Source organism: Alexandromys fortis, unplaced genomic scaffold (assembly GCF_014885135.2).
Source record: "Alexandromys fortis isolate MF-2015 unplaced genomic scaffold, M_Fortis_MF-2015_v1.1 scaffold_1, whole genome shotgun sequence".
Lineage (NCBI taxonomy): Eukaryota > Metazoa > Chordata > Mammalia > Rodentia > Cricetidae > Alexandromys > Alexandromys fortis.
In genome coordinates this window covers 31,299,940-31,320,337 of record NW_026067927.1, presented here as the reverse complement: position 1 = coordinate 31,320,337, position 20,398 = coordinate 31,299,940, and the positions used below count along the sequence as shown (strand labels likewise).

The 20,398-nt window shown below is 42.5% G+C and overlaps 1 protein-coding gene across 3 annotated transcripts in view; it reads right to left on the bottom strand.

Moving 5' to 3' along the window:
- Positions 1–6,134: 6,134 nt before the first annotated feature.
- Spin1 (spindlin 1) overlaps positions 6,135–20,398 on the bottom strand; it is a 43,736-nt gene continuing 29,472 nt past the window's right edge. The window contains exons 3-5 of one of the 3 annotated variants that reach the window (XM_050143755.1): positions 18,724–18,977; positions 14,322–14,555; positions 6,135–9,749 (exon numbers count right to left, since the gene is read on the bottom strand). In XM_050143755.1, the coding sequence (XP_049999712.1) occupies positions 9,550–9,749; positions 14,322–14,555; positions 18,724–18,977 (688 nt within the window). In that variant the 3' untranslated portion in view covers positions 6,135–9,549. The remainder of the gene's footprint in view (positions 9,750–14,321; positions 14,556–18,723; positions 18,978–20,398) is intronic. The other 2 variants (XM_050143756.1, XM_050143757.1) reach the window with 2 other exon arrangements.

Here is a 20,398-nt window from a genome sequence, read left to right as displayed (position 1 = left end):
CTCTGCAGAAGTCTTAACTCTCTCCCAGGAAGGAAACAAGGAGTTTAATACAAAGGACTGGGCAGTAGCAGGCGTCTGCCCAGCATGCATAAGGCCCTGGGTTCAGTGTCTAGTACCATATAACCCATCATGATGGCTCACTCACACCTGTCACCCTAGTACCCTGGAAGGGGCAGCAATGGGACGTTCAAGGCCATCATCCTGTCACATAGTGAATGTGAGGGCAGCTTGAGGTACGGTAGACCCTGTTATAAACAGTAAACAAGTTAACTGTGCAGATCAAGTTGTGGCTCAAGCTGTTTAGAGCAAGGAAGCTGGTCCACCTCAGAAACACAGCCTAGGTGCCTGAAAGATGGCTCTACAGGCGGAGTGCTTGCCACTCGAGAACCAAATTCTGTCCTCAGAATCCGCAGCTAAAGAGAACTGACTCTGGAAAGCTGACTGCAGGTCATCATCCCTGGTGGCGAGCCCCTTTAAACACAGCCACCTGCTGGACCAGCAAACAGCACACCCAATACTTCCCCCATAGGGGACATGGGTGTTCCCCTCTGCACAGGAAAACCCTGGCCCAAGATGGGTCAACAGGAAAATTTTTGCATTCTTGCTGATTATTCTTATAGGTGGCCATGCTGAGAGGCAAAACCAGCAAGGAAGGAAGGAGTTTTCATGTCTTGGCTCTGTAACCCCAATCTGTCCTGGGACTCTCAACCCAGTGATGTCATGAAACTCAAAGCGGGACACAGAGTGCCACCTTTCCTGGATCTGGTCGCAAGTGAGTTATCTAGTCACTTGGGCTTATGACCTTCTAAAGATGAACTGCTGACGGAATGCCAAGTCACTACGGTAGAGCCAGCTATCAGAGGCTCATGTTCTTTACCTGGACACCACAGAGGACAAAGAACTTGCTGGGACCCCAGTGATGTCCTTTGGGATCTAGACTCAGTCGACCTGCCAATAAACCTGAAGCCCTTTCTTTCCAGTCCTCTTCATCTTCCAGAAACTCACCAAGAAGGAGTTCTGCAAACACTGTTTCCCTGGGATGTCTAACCTGGGTATCTGACAGGACACATCATCAAGACCTGAGAGGACAACCCCCAACCATCAGGTCTGGAGCTGATCCTGACTCAGGTCAGGTCTAAGCCACCACACTTCTTTCTCCAGTGTAAAGGTTCTCTGAAGTCCCTATAACGGCTCTTCCCCTCAGGATGTATTAACCGTTTTGCAGTGAGTTTCAGATCAAGCTGGCATCTCCACAAGTGGGAGCACTAAGAAGGACGAGGCTAAGCAGGATAGTGTGTCTGAATCCCTGTACAAAGGAGAGGCCGAGGCAGGGTGGGATAGAGTGAGAACCTGCATCCAAAAGCACCTTGAATATGGCACCCAGCAAACACATACTCCAGCACTTCATTCTTCTGACCCACTTGGACACAGTAAAACCAGAGTGGTTTTAAAGGATGAGGAAACATGAGCCAGCAAGCTAGCTTGGTGGATGAAACTGCTTGCCACACACGCGTGAAGACCTGAGTGAGGAACCCTAGAACCTATGAAAGCTGGGTGCGGCTGGGTGCGGTAGTGGACGGCACATCTGTAATCCGTGCTGGGGGAATGCAGACGGGTGGGTCCCAGAAGCTTGCTGCCAACCAGCCTAAGAAAACAGTAAATTCTACATTTAGTGAGATGATGTATCAAAAAGCAAAGATGGACAGAAAAGTGGGTTAAGTGAGAATGTCCCCCATAGACTCTAACACATGAGTACTTACTCTAGTCAGTGACTCTGTGTGGGTAAGTTTAAGAGGTGTGGCCTTGCTGGATGAAGTATGTCAATTGGAGGAGCTTTGAGGTTTAAAACACACGCCCAATTCCAACTTACCCCTCTTTGCTTGTGGTTCAAGATATAAACCTTGTTAGTTCAGTTGCCATGCCTACCTGCTGCCGCGCCCACCAAGATGTGATGGACTCTTAAGTCTGGAATCCTAAGCCCAAATAAAGCCCCTCCTTCTACAGGCTGCCTTCACTTTATCACTGCAACAGGAACAGAGCATGCAGGTGTGGAGGGCTCTGCTACTCTGCAGCAGGAAGTGGTTGACTGCTGCCAGCACAGCTCAACGGGCCATCTTTCCAGCTTGAAAGGCAGCAGTGCAGAGAGCTATGTGGGCTCTGGAGGCCTGGCTCAGACGGGGGGGGGGGGGGGGGGACGACGACGGACAACATTAGCAACAGGCTGAGACCACTCCTGTGATATTTTGGCAAAGAAAGTGGCTTCTTTCTGCCTGTGTCCTGAGAACATGCCCAAGGCTAAATTTAAAAATAACGGAGTAACATTTTCGGTGGAGAAGAGCTCAAGACAGCCTCATATTGACCGTCACGTGGTTATTGGTAATCATTCTTATGCAAATCTATAATGAAAAATAGCAAACAGGACAGAAAAAGAAAATGTAAAATCAACAGACCGAGGAGAAAAAGAGCACCAGAAATTGAATGCTGCACCGAGGTTTGTGCTGAAGGAGGTAAGGGATTAAAATGCCCACCATGTGACAGCAGCTGTGGCTCAGTGGGCAGAGTGCTTGCCATCACATCCCTGGTTTGAGTATCAACACCATAGAAACCTGGCATATTGGTGCACATTTGGGATCCCAGCACTAAAGAGGTGAAGGCAAGAGGATCAAGGTTGTCCTTAGCAATATATTTGTGTTCAAAGCCAGACTGGAATATATCAAGCATTGACTGTCTCAAAAGAACAAAGTCCCCTCAAATCATGCAAGAAACAATCTCAGAAGCCATTTCTGCTCACTGCCTCTGAGGAAAAATGGTGCTACACTTTGTCAGTTCACATTTATCTGTGGGACAAAAAGTAATCTTCAACATTCAAGTTGAAAATTCACAATGGAGACCTAGCAAGAATAGCCGTATTTATTTTGTTCCATTAAAGTTTTTTTAATTTTTAATAATTTATTTTAGTGCACTGGTGTAAGATGTCAGAGTTCCTGGAACTGGAGGTACGGACAGTTCTGAGCTTCTATGTGAGTCCTGAGAACTGAATCCAGGTCCTCTAGAAAAGCCCATTAAGATTTTAAGTGAATAAAACTATTTGCATATGCCTGACCTTTGGGAGAGAGCACTAGTACGGGATGTAGCTCAGTTGGCAGAGCACCTGGATGTGACGGCACACGCTCATATTCTACCACAGGTCGTCTGAGAATTGGAGGTGAGGGACAGGGGTAAACAAAGTGAAAAGGAGAGAACGAATAAACCAAAGCAGCAAACAAAACACAGTTTTAGCATCTCTAGAGCACCGAAGTCACACAAGGAGACTATCAAGACGGCTCAGTGGGAAGGTCCTGGCTGACAAATCTGACACCTGACTTCAGTGTGAGGTCAGGACTAACTCCCACAAGCTGTCCTCTGACATGCACATGGCTGCTGAAGACTTGGAGGACATTGACATCTGAAACTCTACCCTAAGCAAGTCTCAACAGTTCCAGCTGTGTTTTCTAAACCATGAAACTGTTAATCCTCCTGAGAGGCAATCTACTGTCTTCTCTTGCAAGGACCAAACATTTGCTGCTGCTGCGGCTGCTGCTGCTGTTACCTGCATACATGGTTAACCACATGACCAAGCCCCGGGGGGGGGGGGGGGGGGGGGAAGAGTATGGCAGTTTTACAGTTACACCTCAGAATTTTAAAATCAAAAAAAAATTAAGCACTTGAGGTATCCATTAAATTAGAAAGAGACTGCAACAAAGCGGCTAGTTTTCCAGTTGGGAAGAGGAGAAGAGCCACAACAAATGCATACCATCGATGTTCAGCCATCAGCGTCCAATCTAAGGTAAATGTTGACTCGGAATTTTCTTCTAGGAGCACAAACTTTCAAACCTCTGCGAGGATGAGCTATTTGGAATCTACCAGAGGGCTGACACAATGGATCAAGGGGGATGCCGTGCTCTTGTGCCACACCTGGAGGAAAGCGGCTCTCCTCTAGAGGTCAGAATGCCACTCTGAAAGGCCAGGTGCCCCCACTGTCAGCTTCCACAACTACCTGTGGCACAAGAATACCTCCCCTTCCCCCATTAAAAACAAAACTAAAGGACAGGTTCCTGGTAAAGAGCACACACCCAGAGTTAACACAGCACCAAGACAAAGAAAACTGCAAGAACAAGCTGCAGGTGCTGTCCTTCTTCCCGGCTGTCCCAGTGAAGGTCAAACCTTACAAAGTCCAAATTCAGGGCAAGAAATTTCAGTGCTATTTTGCAGGTTTGAATCTGTATATGAAGACAATTCAGAAGGCTGCACCCCAATCCTGAGTCATCAGCAAAGTTGTCTATGTGAATTTCGAGGTTTAATAATAGCCCCCAACCCTTTCTCATCAGTCCCAATGCATAAACAGAACTCTAAAGTCATGTATACAATGGGCTACTCTTACTCTAATGGACTTTGGGTAGTTCATGCAGCACCTAAAACCTAGTTCTCTGAGGAAGTACAAAGTGAAAGGAGCCATGACATTTCAATACTCAGCTGAGCAAGCCTACTCAACTACTGTGGCAACCAACGTATGTGAGGACATGCAGGTAGAGGATTGTTCATGCTGGGCTGGCAGGGACAATGATATCTCACTCGACTAAGTAGAAAACACATCATTTTAAGGCAACCTTAGGTGTCGAGGAAATATCAGACCCACCTGCTACATGGTTTACTGAATCCAATCTTCAAAGGCAGCTGTCAATCTGGAATGGCTGCTTCTCTGAAACAATGCAGGCTGGAAACTGGTGTAGGACATAGGACAAATCACTCAGCATGAAAATTAGTACGAGAAGGCAAAGCCTGGGCCTAAGAAATTCACTTCTAATTATACGATATAAAAACAACACTGGACTAGGTATGGTGGTACATGCCTGCAATCACAGAATTTAGGAGGTGGAAGCAGGGGGATTAGTCATGAATTTAAGGCCAGCCTGCGCTAAAGCGAATCTTTGCCTCAAAATACAGACATACACATATGCATCAATTCATGTGTCTACAAAAAGACGCTTTAGAGGATATTATACTACTGATGACTGAAGTGATTGGCATTGAGAGAGAGCTAGACAAAACAGGCTAAGTCTGCACGCCCCTAAAATCCTGACACAGCCCCATACCTGCCCTGCCTTCCTCTGCAGAGGAGGAAGGAAAGGACTACTGGTAACGAAATGACAAAACAAGCTATCAGCAAGGCCCTTTCTATGGATCCATTCAAGTCTTAGTGTCAAATGATTTCACCACCAGGTTTTACCTGCACCAAGAGAAGAAGGGAAAACAAGACTCCAAGTTCCCCACAGGGTCACAGTTTACTCAAACATAGATGTGATTTTCACTGCCCATTGGTACCCAACCTTCAGACTAAACTGTTCCTTTTTCTAGAAAACATTTACTGAGTTGCACCTTCAGTACACATCAGTGAGCCATGTGCCTTCAGCAAGGGAAGTTATGAAAGCCAGACTGAATCCCAAGGCCCATTCCTTTCTCTCACTGCTGTTCCCCCACCCAAGAGCCTGGCAGGCCTGACCCTGAGCCATGCAGTAAGCACTGTGGCTATGGCAGCATCAAGTCCTGAAGCCACCAAGTACCAACTATTCTAACAGCAGAGGAATGCATGGATTTCCTCAACCAAGCCTTAAACACGAGTTACGTTTGTCAGAATTAGTAAGAGACATTTTAAAAAAAAAAAACCTATTTAAGAACATTATTAATTCTCTACTTAGTATGAATTAAAATTACCAAGACACAGACACAGGTAACAAAGGCATCTTGTACTACCAAGTCTCACTGACTGGTATTTAAATATGAATGAAAGCACTATAGTCAATAGTCAAAGGATGGGGAGGTTAGAAAATATTCAAGACACATTACTGAGTTCTATATATAGTAAATGTTTTAAGTTTAAGGTCACAATTAACTAACATTTCTCATTAACATCAAATCAGAAACTAACACTTAGGTGCACGGGATGCTGGCAACTCTTCCTTCCACTGACTGTACTACTGTCACTGTTTGGGCAAACGTACATTTCCTTCTGTTGCTGTCAAACCCGACATTGCCATGTGTGGAAACGCCATCTGACTTCAGAAAGAGATTCAACACAGCAGCACAAAGTTCAGTCAGAAGTTGCACATAAAGGGTTTATTTTGAATGTTTTAAGGAAGGATAGAGTTACATCATAATTATAAAAATTACTTACAGAATTAACAGTTGTACTGTGTATACTTCTAAATGCAGAGAACAGGGAACTGTCTACACGTTGTATAAAATAAAGTTAAAATTAAAAATGAATTCAAGCTCAAAAAAATGAGGTCATTTATCTAGTTTTAAACGTGAACACGAAGACCTCTGAACTCTACTCATTCATCCGAACTGCACCAATGAAGGAGAATACACAGAGTGCAGCATTCCCAAGGAACACAGAAATTTCAACCATGATTATTTTGAGTAATTTTTCCTGTGTCATCTTTGGAGGACTCTCATCTCTTGGACAATCAGCGTAAGTGTTTTCAGGCACTACAATCTGTGACAATCAGCGCAGTCTTCTTTCTAATGGGTCAACAGTGTTCAGAGATTCAGGCCCAATGCACTTCGGGGTTTGGCACATAAAACAAGAAAAGAAATGAAATCTGGCTTAGAAGCAACTGTGATTTTTAGAGCGTGCACAGTCCCTTCGAATGCTGTGTGACATATACAACTGGAATCACCTTCTGTCGGCGCTACGACTGCTTCACCAGTGCGTCTTTACCCTACAACCACTAGAACAGCACAGTAAGCAAATATACAGGAAACCAAAAGCAAATCCAAAGAAAGAAAGAAAGAAAGAACCTAAGTCTCTTTAACATGCAATTTTACTTAGTTACATTGAACATTCTACTTAGAAGAGAGCATGCAAAAAAGGATGGTCTGCTTTAAGGTTCTTCTCTGAAGTTTACGTGGCAGCCTGACGTCACATACGCACGCACACACGATACGATACTAGAGCAGGTAAGTGAGGAAGGCCAATAAATTTTATACACAAATTCACGCCTTGTGTTGCCACAAGCCCCATAATTTTGGAAATTAGTGTTGAACTCCTAAATGAGGAATCAACATTCAGATACCAGAACAATGCAAGCAATGCATGCAGATCTGAACTGTGAGCCTAAGGGAAGCCCGAGGTGGCAGGCTCAAGAGGAGAGTGGTGGAAGCCACCAAAAGAAAAGAGTGGGGGAGGGATGGAAAAAACAATAAAAATACAAACAAACAAACAAACAAACAAACAAAAACCTTCCCCTTCCCTCAGCCTCATGTAAAGGCAATAAATAGAATAGTGATCAAAGTTACCACCACCATGTTGTATTCCTCTGGACCAGGAGTTCACAGGTAACCAAACTAATGTGGGCTGCTTGCAGAAAACCACAATGCAATCATCAGATAATGGCAGACACGTCTCAACAGATCCAGCCCTCGGGACATTTCGAAATGAACATTCCTTTCCAGTCACCATGCTATGTCCTGCACTGTCGGTCCATGCAGGACACACTCGCCCACTTGTGGCACAGATGTCAGTATGCGCCCTAGGAGTTAGACTCAGCTCAGATTTACAGGCACGACGACACCCGGTCACATACGCTAGAAGCACTGAAGACTAGGGTATATCACACTGCATTGAGAGGCTTGTCCCTGGGTCCCTTTGGGAAAACACTGAGCACAGGGTGACTGCAGCCAGGGACAGAACTGAGGTGCTGTGTTCACATGGTGAGCAGTTGTGACCATCCAGAAGCATGAGGTTGTTAGCCTCTGTGAAGACTACATGGGTATCCAGTAACCATGCTCCTTGAATCATGGAATGATTTCTTACATCAGGAAGAGCCCCAACAAGGTAGCAGACCTACACTAGGCCAAAGCTCTGGTGTGTGCTTGACAGTATCCACATCTGTCCAGGCACAGAAAGGATTTTCAATCTCTCCAAGAGACTTGTTTTACAAGTCATCTTTCTCCCAGCTGACAGGTCACCGGGGATCTTCCAAAACAAGCGAGACCAAGCAGATGTTAGGTGAGTCAATCAACCACATTTTCAGTTCCATCTCAGCTTCAAACAACCTTACAGAACAAATCACAAATGCACCCAGTGGCCAAGAACTGCTATTCACCCACAAGCCAGCTAGTATGACAGCCTTCCACCATAACATATAATGCACATGCAAAGCCCAGGGCCACAGAGGGAATAAACCCGCATGAACAGCACACCTGGAGCAAGAACAGACACCGCCACAACAGGGTCAAGGCAAGAAGCCATATTTGTCCAACATTCACTGTAGAGGGGTGGGAAGGGCCAGGAGGAAGAAGAGCAGGAAGGGAAGGGGAGAAGAGGCCTTCTGACCACAATCATATATCAACAATAACAGTAATAAAAACTAAAAAGCCCCAGAGAACTTAGCAGAAGGCAACAGTGCCATACTTTAAAACTCACATTTCTAAAACCAATGTACTGTTTTTGCAGGAATTTACCACATATATAACAATATTGTTGCCTTCTAAATCCATGTACTAAAATCCTGATGACTGGAAGCATACAAATAGACCAATGTGCCGTCCACAAGCACATTGACATTGTTCCATGTGATCCAAGGACCTGGGCTTTATTTTAAAAGTACTTATGATTAAAGAGTAACAACAGCAATAATAATAATAATAATAAAGGAAACAAGAAACAAACGAAACATAGAAAACAAAGCTTCGAATTGAAGGCAGCCTTTTACCCAGATTTCTTAACAGTTTACTAAATTCTACTGTGGGTTGTTGACGGTTTATGGCTAATTTATACCTGGACTCATAGCGAAAAGCCTCCAGATTGAAATGGTACTCTGAATTCTGACCTTTGAAACAACCTAATGTCCCTGTGTGCTTTCCGTGCCCTAATTTAATTTTAAACAAAGCCATATTATAAATACGACTGACTTGGGTCAAGCACTCCTGTTGAACTGGAGAAAACATTATCACCCCCCACCCCACTCCACAAGGAAAGGAGTGCCAGCGGTGAGTGCCTGTGTGTGTGTATAATATATACATAGGCACACAGATGCAGATCTAGACAGGTAGCTATAGATACATAATCTCTCAAAAAAGGCAGTAACAAAAATAACAAACTATGCTTGCATTGTGGCAGCAGAATAAGACAGTGTGTCAAAGTGATGGGGAAAATGGTTACAACTTATCCAGATTTAAATGACTATAATACTAGCTTAACTTTTACCACCTTGCTTGTAACCCCCAACAGACAGCCTTCTTGTAAGGGGGAGGACCCCCCTCACACAGATGCCTTGAAGAGGGAGGACTCCCCTCACAGATGCTCTGAAGAGAGAGGACTCCCCTCATAGATGCCTTGTGTTCGAAACAGTCTGCACTATTCAGAACAACACCATCTCTGCTGTTGGAGATTGTGGGTTCGCAGGGACATCTAAGCTTTCATTAAACTGGAAAGCAATCAAGTCTTTATGTCTACAAATTATACATTTAATAGTTCCACAAATTTGGCAAAGCTTGTGATGACATCTAGGATGTTTTCACCAAATCGTAGACGTAAATATGGAAGTCATCATCAAACTTGATGAAATAGACAGAGGGTTTGGCCTCTACTTGGTGGATGACCATGCCATTCCTTTTCGAGCCATCTTCTTTGGCATATTCCACTTGCTTGCCTACCAGGCTGTCCACAACTTCTCCTGGCTCCCTTTCTGCTGGAGGCGAATCATCTGTATTTAAAAGAAAGGGAAAAAAAAAATCAAGTAAATATTTAGATATATCACTACTGCATTTAGCAACAAATATAAAGACTTAAGATATCCTGAGTTCATCACGATCTGATCAACACTTTCTTAAAGGGTCACTCTGTAAATATTTCAGGCACATGGTCAACGTCCCAATTAGTCATCTATGAGAACGCACCAAAATGGCCAAGGAAGTCCAGAAATTAATAGCTGAGATGTACTTTAGCAAAACACCACTCACATGGTTTACTGAACCTCATCCAGATATATGAATGATTTTAAAATTATAACCCAAACTCCTTGAGATCAAATTAAATTATACTGCAATTTTCTAAAATTAAGCTTAAATGGCTTTGAAATAGACTTTCCTGCAGGGCTTCCTGAGAACATGCTATTCACTTAAAATGTTGAGGCATCACTGGGGTTTACCTGTGAGTCTGAAAGCTCCTTCTCCTCAACTTCAATGCATTCTAACCATCTTCCACGCAGTTTCAGAATAACAGAAATAAAATCTCCACACTTTACAAGCAAGCACTAGGTGAACTCCACCCAGACCAGGAAAACAGAACAACATATCTCTGAGGACGGCCCAGGTACCTGTACCATCCATCCACAAGAGCCTCAGGTTGCAGTTACCTCTGGGAAAACACAGAATGACAACAAGCCACCACTAACCAAAACAAAACAAAGTGGGGTGGGGACACAAAGCAGTCACTAGACATTTTAAAGCACTCCTTAGTTCAGAGAAGAGCCACGCTTTTAGAGAAGCAGATGGGCTTCAGGCTGGCTAGATCTCAGGTGAGCAAACAGTCTCTGTGACCTCGGCATGACTGAGGTACAGAAGTCTACTAGCACAGCTTCCTAATGTGGTGCATGTAGCCTGTCTACATTAACATCTCCCCTCCAACTACAGCAAGCCGCTAACTCAATGACTATCTGAGACCCACCACAGTGATTCTGGTACAAATACACAATATAAACTAAACCCTGCACATGATCAGTTCTTTTAAAGCAGAGTGAAAAAAGAAGTACCTTCTCCTCAAAACTTCCTTTCCTGCAGGCGGCACTGCTCTATATCACCTCACACTTCCACAGAAACTTCCGAGTTTACCAAGGGATTCCAAAAGCATGATGCCAGCTGATTTGACAGGAGCTCCGAGGGTCTACACTTCTAATGAAGCTTACTTAGCCAGCAAAGGGACCGGATTCAAACCACAGGGACATGGCTGCTTCAGAGTTTACCAGAACATCAGTACTATTCTAACAGGAGATAAACCTCCACACAACTGACAAGAAACGAAGAAGCTTGGGAAAGCACGAGAAGATCAAGAAGTGGCTGGAAAAGTTGTAGTGTTATGTGTGAAGGCCTTGCACATCTATTCTTAGCACAGCAGCACTTGTTTTGATGGATCTTCCTCTATAGTTGGAGAATGCTTTTAAAGAACACTCTTCAGAACATAAATCTTAAGAGTATACAAATAATTTTCTTTGTAAAAATGAACAAACTTTAATAAAAAATTAAGTAGTCATTCCAAACCAGATAAGCTTATCAGTAAGTTCCTTAACTAACTTCTTCATAGAAAAACGATTTTTAAAAAGAAATTGAAATGACCATCATAACACTAACAGTGTTTGTTAACCACAATGTCTTAGGCCACGCACGGGTCCACATGTCTGAGGAAACAGTCCTTTCAGAAAAGGTTCAGCCTGATGTAGATGGAAGTTTATGCCTACAATCCTAGCTCTGAGGAGGCTGGGATAGAGAATCTTGAGTTTGAGGTCTTGGTTAAATAGCAAGACACTGTTCCGAAACAAAACAAAAACTAATTAATAAATGAACAGGATTATCAAAAAATCACATCAAGAAAACAATTCCACTTATAGTAACTTAAAAAAATTTCTTAGTGGCAAAAGAAAGAAAATGTTTAGACTCTGAAAATTATAAAACTTGGTTGAAAACCATCACAAAGCTCAAAGTTTTAAAAAGCATCCTCACTTGCAGACTGAAAGACTTGCTACTATTTATGTTTTTGTTTTTCGAGACAGGGTTTCTCTGTGGTTTTGGAGCCTGACCTGGAACTAGCTCTTGTAGACCAGGCTGGTCTCGAACTCACGGAGATCCGCCTGCCTCTGCCTCCCAAGTGCTGGGATTAAAGGCGTGCACCACCACCGCCCGGCCTGCTACTATTTATGAACATGAGAGGGCAGTATATTCTGCAGACAGACAACACCGATGTCATCAGCACCCCAACAGAATTCTTTATGAAAATTAGCAAACTGATTTTAAAATTCATATGCAACTGCAAGATACCAAGAACAGCCAGGACAGTCCTAAGAGGCAGTAGAGAGGGGTCTCATACTTCTGATGTCAATACTTACTACAAAGCAATGCAATGAAGACAGTATGGGATCTGCAAGGACAGACATAGAAACGGGAGAACAGAACTGAGGTCCAGACACATTCACGTATCCACAGCCAAATGATTTTCAACAAGGTGCCAAAACCATTCTATGGAGGAAAGAATAGTCTTTTCAACAAGCAGAGCTAAGTCCAAGGGAAGCTACATGAAAAAGAATGAGTTGAACTCTTACATCCTCACTTCACGCTATACCACATTTTAATAATAATAAAAATCCAATTACAAAATTTGCAATGTTTAAGACACCAAAAGCACAATTAACAAAAGAAACAGATGAACTGGGCCTGAAAGTTAAAAACTTGGATATCAAAGATCAATCAAAGAAGTGAAAAGAGAGATGAAATGGCAATGCACACCTGTAATCCTAGCACCCCAGGGGCTAATGTAGGAAGATGGAGAGTTTGAGGCCTGTCTGGACTGTATGGCAAAGTACAGGCCAGCCTAAGCGACATAGCAAGACTCTGTTGCAACTCTGGGGGACATCGCCAAGTGAAAAAGAGAGCCCACAGAAGAACATAATAAATCTGATTTCTAATTAAAAGACTAGTATCTAGAATGGTGACTCTGAACAATCATATCACCAGAGATACACAAATGTACAGTAAGCACACAAAAATCCCTGTGACATCAGTAGTCACCAGGGAAACAAAGCAAACCACACAGGAGAGTACTTCATCCTCATAGAGGAACTATTAGGATGAATTTTAAAGTCAAGAGAGTGCTGGTGAGAACATGAGGAGAGCAGATCCTCACCCACTGTTGAAGGCAATGTGAAGGACGCAATAAACAATGAAACCTGGAGTTGCCACTAAGGCCCAGCAATTCCACTTCAAAATCCCACAGAGAATCTCAGATGCAAATGTTTATAAAACACCAATATCCATAGAAACCAAAACACAGTAACAACCCAAATATGAATCAACAGCTAAAATGAAATAGGGTATACTCCATATAATAATTTATACTTGAACACTATTTATAAAGGATGAAATCCTAAAGCATGGTCCAACATGAGGAAACCCAGGAATCATGTGAAACAAAAAAACTAAGTCACAAAAGGTCCCATAAAATCCATTCTCGTGGAGTCCATAACAAGAAAATGTATTTAGAAAGTCAACATATCCACAGCTGCTTAGGCTGTGAGTAAAGATAGGGAGATGAGAAATAAAAAAGCTGGGCACAGCGGAAACAGGGCGATCAGGAATTCAAGGTCATCTTCAACTAAGCAGAAAAATCAAGATGTGCCTCTCAAAAGGTGGGGTGTGGTGATGGGCAGTGAGCAGCGTGCCCTTTCTGATGGAGCATGTTCTGAAGCTAACTACCTCAATGAGCACACACATCTGTGACCACACTAAAAAGCACTGCGTTGACTTCAGGGCACGAAAAAAATGACAGCAAAATGAAAACTGCTCTGTTTAAAGCAAAACCTGCCTGGGCACAGGGACGCATTCCTGTTAGTCTCGGCATTCTGGAGCCTGAGGCAGGAGGACTGAGTTTAAGGCCAGTTTGAGTTATAAAGTAAGTTCTGGGTCAACTTCTGCTACATGAGACTTTCTCAAAGAACAAAAACCAAGCTTCCAAAACCATCACCCCACATTAGCTCCACCATTCTCACTTTGTCTGTGATCTAGCTGCTAAATTGAGTACCCTCCCCGGTTCAGTTCTGCTTTGTTGTGTGCTAGGAATTCAACTCAGAGCCTCATTCATGCTTGGCAAGCCCCATCTGTAGCACTGAGTTAAGCCTCCAATTAAGTTTTCTGAAACTACTATTCTCTGAAGTCTAATATTCAGATTAAATTATCACTGTAGATGACCAGCTGCAAAATAAATCAGGAAGAAGTAGGAAAAGCCAGACTGACAGTGAGAAAACAGCTGCTATCTATAAACAATGGAATGGATTTACCTGATCCACTACATGGTCACATACTTTCCACTAATAAAAAATCCCATTGTAGTATTTCTAAAAATTTAAATAACCTTTCCAAAAGACTTAACATTTTTATCATCTAAAACTCACAAGGAAAAGTTTGTACACACAAAAAAACACACCTGCAAACCCATTACTCAAATACTTTAGCTAACATATTAATTCCTTTCAAATCACCAAACCCAAAAGTTGCTGATGTGGCCAACTTACTAGAATCAGGCATGATGCGGAGATCGCCTTCTTTGTAATCATCTAGGAGCTGGTACATGTACAAGACAGGGTCTTTCTCATAGGTGATGTAAAACCATGTGTTCATGACAGGTGCCCGTGCCAAGACCATCCCCCTCCACTCATCTTTAGAGCCATCCTCTGTCTCAAACATGTGCTCCACTGCTTTGCCAATCATTGTGTCCGCTAAGTGTGCGTCGCTGATCCGAGATGTGGCTGGAATTAAAAGAGCAAAACACTTGAGCAAGTGTTTACTAACAGAGACAAGCTTTCCCCATGCAAATCATTAGTGAACATGAGTGTGGCCAAGAGATCTAAGCAGCTACCAAACAAAAAGGCAGGGCTGGCACACATGTGGACTAAACAGGAAGAAATCTGGCCTAAGGTGAACAACAATCTGTTTTGTTCTTATTTTTAGATTTAGTTCCTCAGTATTACACCTAAACCACAGGTCTTAAGTAGTTTTTGTTACTGCTTATTTTGCAGTTACCTGAAGCTATGAGTTAGTATCCGATTCACAGATAGAAAGAGCAGAGTTCCCACACAGCACATGGTGCTGACCCTTTCTTAGTAACATTTGATGAAGTCCTCTGAACTCTCCATGAGTCCACCCACCCTCACATAAATAACATAAATTAATAACACTTTGTTATTGTCTTAAAAGAAACTGGGAGTTCGCTTATCACTTTATTTTCATGTTCTGTAGTTATTTACTCTTATGCCTACAATCTAATCTCCATAGTAACCAGAGTGAACACTGCACTATCTAGAGAAAACTGTCATTTATCATTTAAAATTTTCTCACCTTGTTGCTATCCTTCAGCCCCTAAGTCCATCCTCTCTTCAAAGCATACCCCATCTACCCAGACAAACTTTCTTCCTTCTTCAGGGGACAGGCTATTTCCACAAGGTCTCTAGAGCTCAACAGGACAACCAGGGGCAAATGGCACCACCAGCCTCATCATGTGTTGTTCTGTTCTTATTTAACAGTCCTCATTACCTAAAGCTGTCTTACTTTATGGATTTGCTAACATTGTAGGTATCTGGACACTGCGATGAAGCAGAGGCTCGCTCCCTGTTTCTAGCACTTAGCAGCTTCAGACTGCCTGTGTGGTATTACGAGATAGCCCATTTGTGTGTGTGTGTGTAAAAAATTACCAGGCTTTCTGTTTGCGTGCTGTTTTTAATATTAGACAGGTTATAAGGGGTCCTATTGACATTAAGGTCTCACCAGTCCTCACATTCTAGCCAACTGTCTTTCAAAATAATCAGATCTCCTCTCTAGTCACTTATCCAGTTTCTCTATTAAAATCAAAAGGAAAAGAAATTCAGATTTTCTAGCTAGGCAAGTATACTGCTACTCAATTTAATTAGGACACACACACAACCTGTTCATGGTGTTACATATGTAACAGTAATCAGAAACAGCACAAAATCACCCCCCCCCCCGACACTTAAAACATACAGGAGCACATACACATCAATGGCTTCTTCAAGCCAGCAATCAATAAAAACTATTTAAAATAAAAAAAAAAAAAACAAATTTTTGCAAACCTTAATACCTAGTTAAAATGTCTTTTAAAAGCATTTTTTCTTTGTGTATAGATGAACACAAGTATGTTTTGGGGTATATGCAGAGGCCAAAGAAGGATGTTGGAGCCCTTGGAACTGTTGTGATAGGCATTTGCTGGATGTCTGTCCTCTTCAGTGGATATGGTCCTCTTAATTCTCAACAAGCATTCTTAAGTTACTAAGCCATCACTCTAGTTCCCTTAATGTGTATTTTTTTTTTAAACAACTTCATTCAAACTATTGTTTCCAGTTACGTGAGATCCAGTCTCACTCACAATGATGTGAGTTTCCCCCCAGATAATTCTAGATGCTCACCTAATACTACAAAGTATGCAAGCAGTAACTCCCTAGGTCAGCAGCAACAGTCTGAACCAATTACCATTAAACTCTTCAAACTGTTTAAACTGTTACACTACAACTCAACAACAACAACAACAACCACACAAAATTCTTCTGATTAAAAATATGAAACTTGAAGAAACATTTCTCCAAAGATGATATACAAATAGCAACAAGCATGCAGGGACAACACAGCCTTAACTGTTTTCCTTACACCTACAGATGGTTACTATCAAAACAGAAATCACTAGGTGATGGTGGCAGAGTTGGAGAGCTGAAGCTGCTGTGCATTGCTGCTGGAGCTGTAAGCCTCAACAACACAGGGAACCCTGTGGCAATTCCATTAAGAAAACATGAATTATAAGACCCTATAATCAGGCAAAACCACTTCTGGGGGAAACCACCCAAAAGAATAGGAAAGTTTCAGAGAAGTCACAGATAGCCACATCCACGGCAGCTTCCAACATGGAAAGGGGTCACGAATAAACAAAATGGGGTACATAGGTTTATACCAGAGTATGACTGCCAGTGTTCAAAGGAAAAGCATTCCTGCCATGTGCTATTTTGTGGAAGGATGAAATAAGTCACAGAAAAAAAAAATATCCAGAGTGGTCAAATCCCTAAAGACAAGAATGAAGAGCACATGTACAAAATGATGCAGACAAGAAATTCTGCAATTTTCTTTATCAAGCTTGGTTCGTGTGTGTGTGTGTGTGTGTGTGTGTGTGTGTGTGATTCTGCAATTTTCTTTATCAAGCTTGGTTCGTGTGTGTGTGTCTGTCTGTCTGTCTGTCTGTCAGTCTGTCTATGCGTGTATGCATGATGAGTTATGCAGACTTTTCCTGTAGAAGAAGGAACTCCACATTGCAACTGTGAATAACTGAGGGTAAGGAGAACAAAATCTTATCTTAATGTTGGGGAAATAATAGGGTTAGGGACCTTAAGGGTCCACAGACCTTGCCTTGGGAACCACTGACACCATCACATGCTCTTCAGTCTCTTCACCTGGCTTTTTCACCATCTCTAGTATCACTATAATTAAAATTCAATGTACACACTGAAGTGGGCTAGAAAACTTTCCTCCTACACAGAACACAAAAGGCAAGTAACTTTCTAGATTTTACTCTCATAGTAAACACTAAAGTTAAGAGTGCATGTCTAGTCAAGTATGATTGTTTGCATCTATAATCCTAGCCCTCCAGAGTCTGAGGCAGTGGACTACTTACTAACTGTATTGGACACAGTATCTTGCTAATCTGAACCACCATTTCACTCCTCTCTTCAAAGTGCTTTAATTTACAACTATAATCCATGTCCTCTGACAAACAAGACAACCCAGATCTATAAAGAATATACACCACCCTTGATGACATACAGCCCGGGTGCTCACAAGATTTGCTCCTGTCCTATGAGTATTCACGAGAGAAGCTTTGCCCTAGAAAGCAGGTAGACTGAAATCCTGGGTCAGAAGACGCCTACCACCACGCAACACCACCAAAGCATACAGTTATAGTTTTCTAAGGAGCCAGTAAGGCATTTAACATCCACATTTCTGGGAGGAAGTCTGACCTCAGTTACACCAGGAGAAGTTGACAGCCAGGTGTGTGGCACATGCCCACCATCCCAGCTAGTCAGTCAGGAGGCCGAGACAAGAGGACCGACCATATGAGCTCATGCATTAGAGACCATGGGGCTCAAGTGAGCTAGTAGTTCTGCCCTAGAAAGTGTTATAGCCTTAGATCCTGTCTCAAAAAAATGCTAAAAAAAAGAGGATTAAAATGTAAAACTCTGTGAAAATGTAACTTCACAGAGAATGAGAAGACTTTTCAGAACTGTGGGGCCTAATTTTCAAATGGCACAAAGACTTAAAGGCAACTTTCAAAGAATATACATCAGTATTTTAAGAAGCAGCAGTTAGCAGCAGCAAAACATTTTGAAACATATACTTTTAAGTTATACTAACTTGTGAATGTCCTACTTAAAATTGCCATCAATAATCATTACCTTTAACTTAAACTTTGTGCCTTAAGGAATATTTATAAGGTAACCCTGAGACCACAGGACAGAACAAGTTTTCCCCTTGCAAAGCTTACTGAAAAATGGATTCTCATCCTGGATGCTTCCAAGGCCATTTAGTGTTTACAATAGACAACAAGCCAAAATAACCTACTATTTCCTGAGCTGTCAAGTCAAGGGGCCATGTCAGTGAGCCAATGACTATCACAGACAAACGAGCAACTGGAAAACTGGAAATCTCTAGGTCAAAGATCCATCTTTATATCTGTCATAAGGCCCTTAACTATGGTTTCAAATCATCTTCTCCGGGTCAGTTTCTGTGTTTATAAGTGGTAAATGTTTATCAGAGGTGTTTGAGGTCTGACAGAAGTAACAAACCCTAATAAAGAGAATCAAAAAGCATTCAATTGCCACTTTTTAAAATAATGTTTTTAAAAAAATAACTTTAAAGACTTACCAACTCTATCAGGGAGGACTTCAAGTGCAGAAACTCTTTCATCTTTATTAAGTTCTAGTCCATAAACACAGTCAAATCCATCATACTTTATAAGATACAGGGAAGGATTCACGGGCACCTGGTCCAGGACAGTCCCCTTCCACTGGGTGATAGGGCCGTTGCCCTCTCTCCACCCATGCTGAATCCTGCAGCCTACGATGTTCCGCCGGGGCTGGGACACAGGTTTGCTTGGTCCCACACTGGTCCGATGTTTTCTGTATATTCACACATACAATGTATTATTCTCAGAAATATGCATATCTGGACTCAATACAGTCACTAGCTTGCATGTTCATCATTACACATAACCCTAAGGCACGGCAAATTCCTTCTGGTGAGCCAGAATGACTACAAGTTTCAGGCCAGTCTGGACTGCAGAGCCAAATGTGCTTCAAAAACAAAGAGCTCAAGAGATGCCTCAGTTGGTAAGAGCATCGGCTAATCTTGCAGATGACCCAAGTTTGTTTTCCAGTCATCTATATGGTGAATGTCCTCTTCTGGCCTTCTCAGGAATCATACCTGATGGAGGCACTCCCAAACACAAAATTAAAACAAAACAAAAAAACCCCACGACTTAACATTTTATTCCTTTTTATGCCCTGGTAACCCTGAAATAAACTAATCAACACACAGTTGGACTACAGAGTTCGCTCAGAAGCACAATTTCCTCACATACTAGAATAATTCACAAGCACCTTATAACAGTTTATGACAAATAATAATGTAATATTAGAAATACTGCAGCAACATTAAACCAGTGATTTAAATATTTACACGAAATGCTAATACTTTGGTTGTTTGTGTGTGTACACACATGTACACATAAGAATATGTGTATCCATGTAGAGGCTAGAAGTTGCTACCAAGTGTCTTCCTCTGCTGCTTTCCACATTATTTTCCAAAACAGTCTCTCACTGAATCTAGAACTTGCCATTTAGGCTAGACTGGCTTATCAATGAGTTCCCAGGATCCATCTATCTTAGCCCTGCCCCTAAACTACGGGGACTACAGACACATGCCCCATCCGAGGACCCAAGCTTAGCTCCTTATGCTTATTCAGAAAGCACTTTACACAGTCATCTTCCCAATGCCCATCCTGGCTCTTGATGGGGGGGGGGGGGTTAATTAAACTCTGAAATACAAATACAAAGGATAAGACTTGGCTTGGATGTAACTTGGGCCAAACCAACTTGACAGATGTTGCTGTGTGCCAAGAGCAAACAGGGCTGAAGAGGCTCACGTGGCATTTCATAATTTCTTACAAATTTACTGTCATTACAATAGCTAAAGCTCTAATTATATATATACATAAAATAAAAAGGCATTTACTGTTTACATGCACTTAGCCCTGACAGAGGTCCTGGAAACAGTGAGTCTGTTGCAAACATAAAGAAGGACATCTGAGGCAATTAAGCACTGAGCTGAGAGGGAATGAGAGCTGAGGCAAAGTGGACCAGGAAAGGGATTGAGGCCATGTGTAGAACCTCTAAACCAGACACTCCCACACTCTCCTCACCCATCTTCTGCCCTCAGAACCTTCTAAGAAAGCAGCACACCCTCCTCCAAGGGAGGGAGAGCCATGTCCCCAGGCCATATGAGTACAAAAGCCTAACTAAGCAGGGAGTGACTAGAGTCA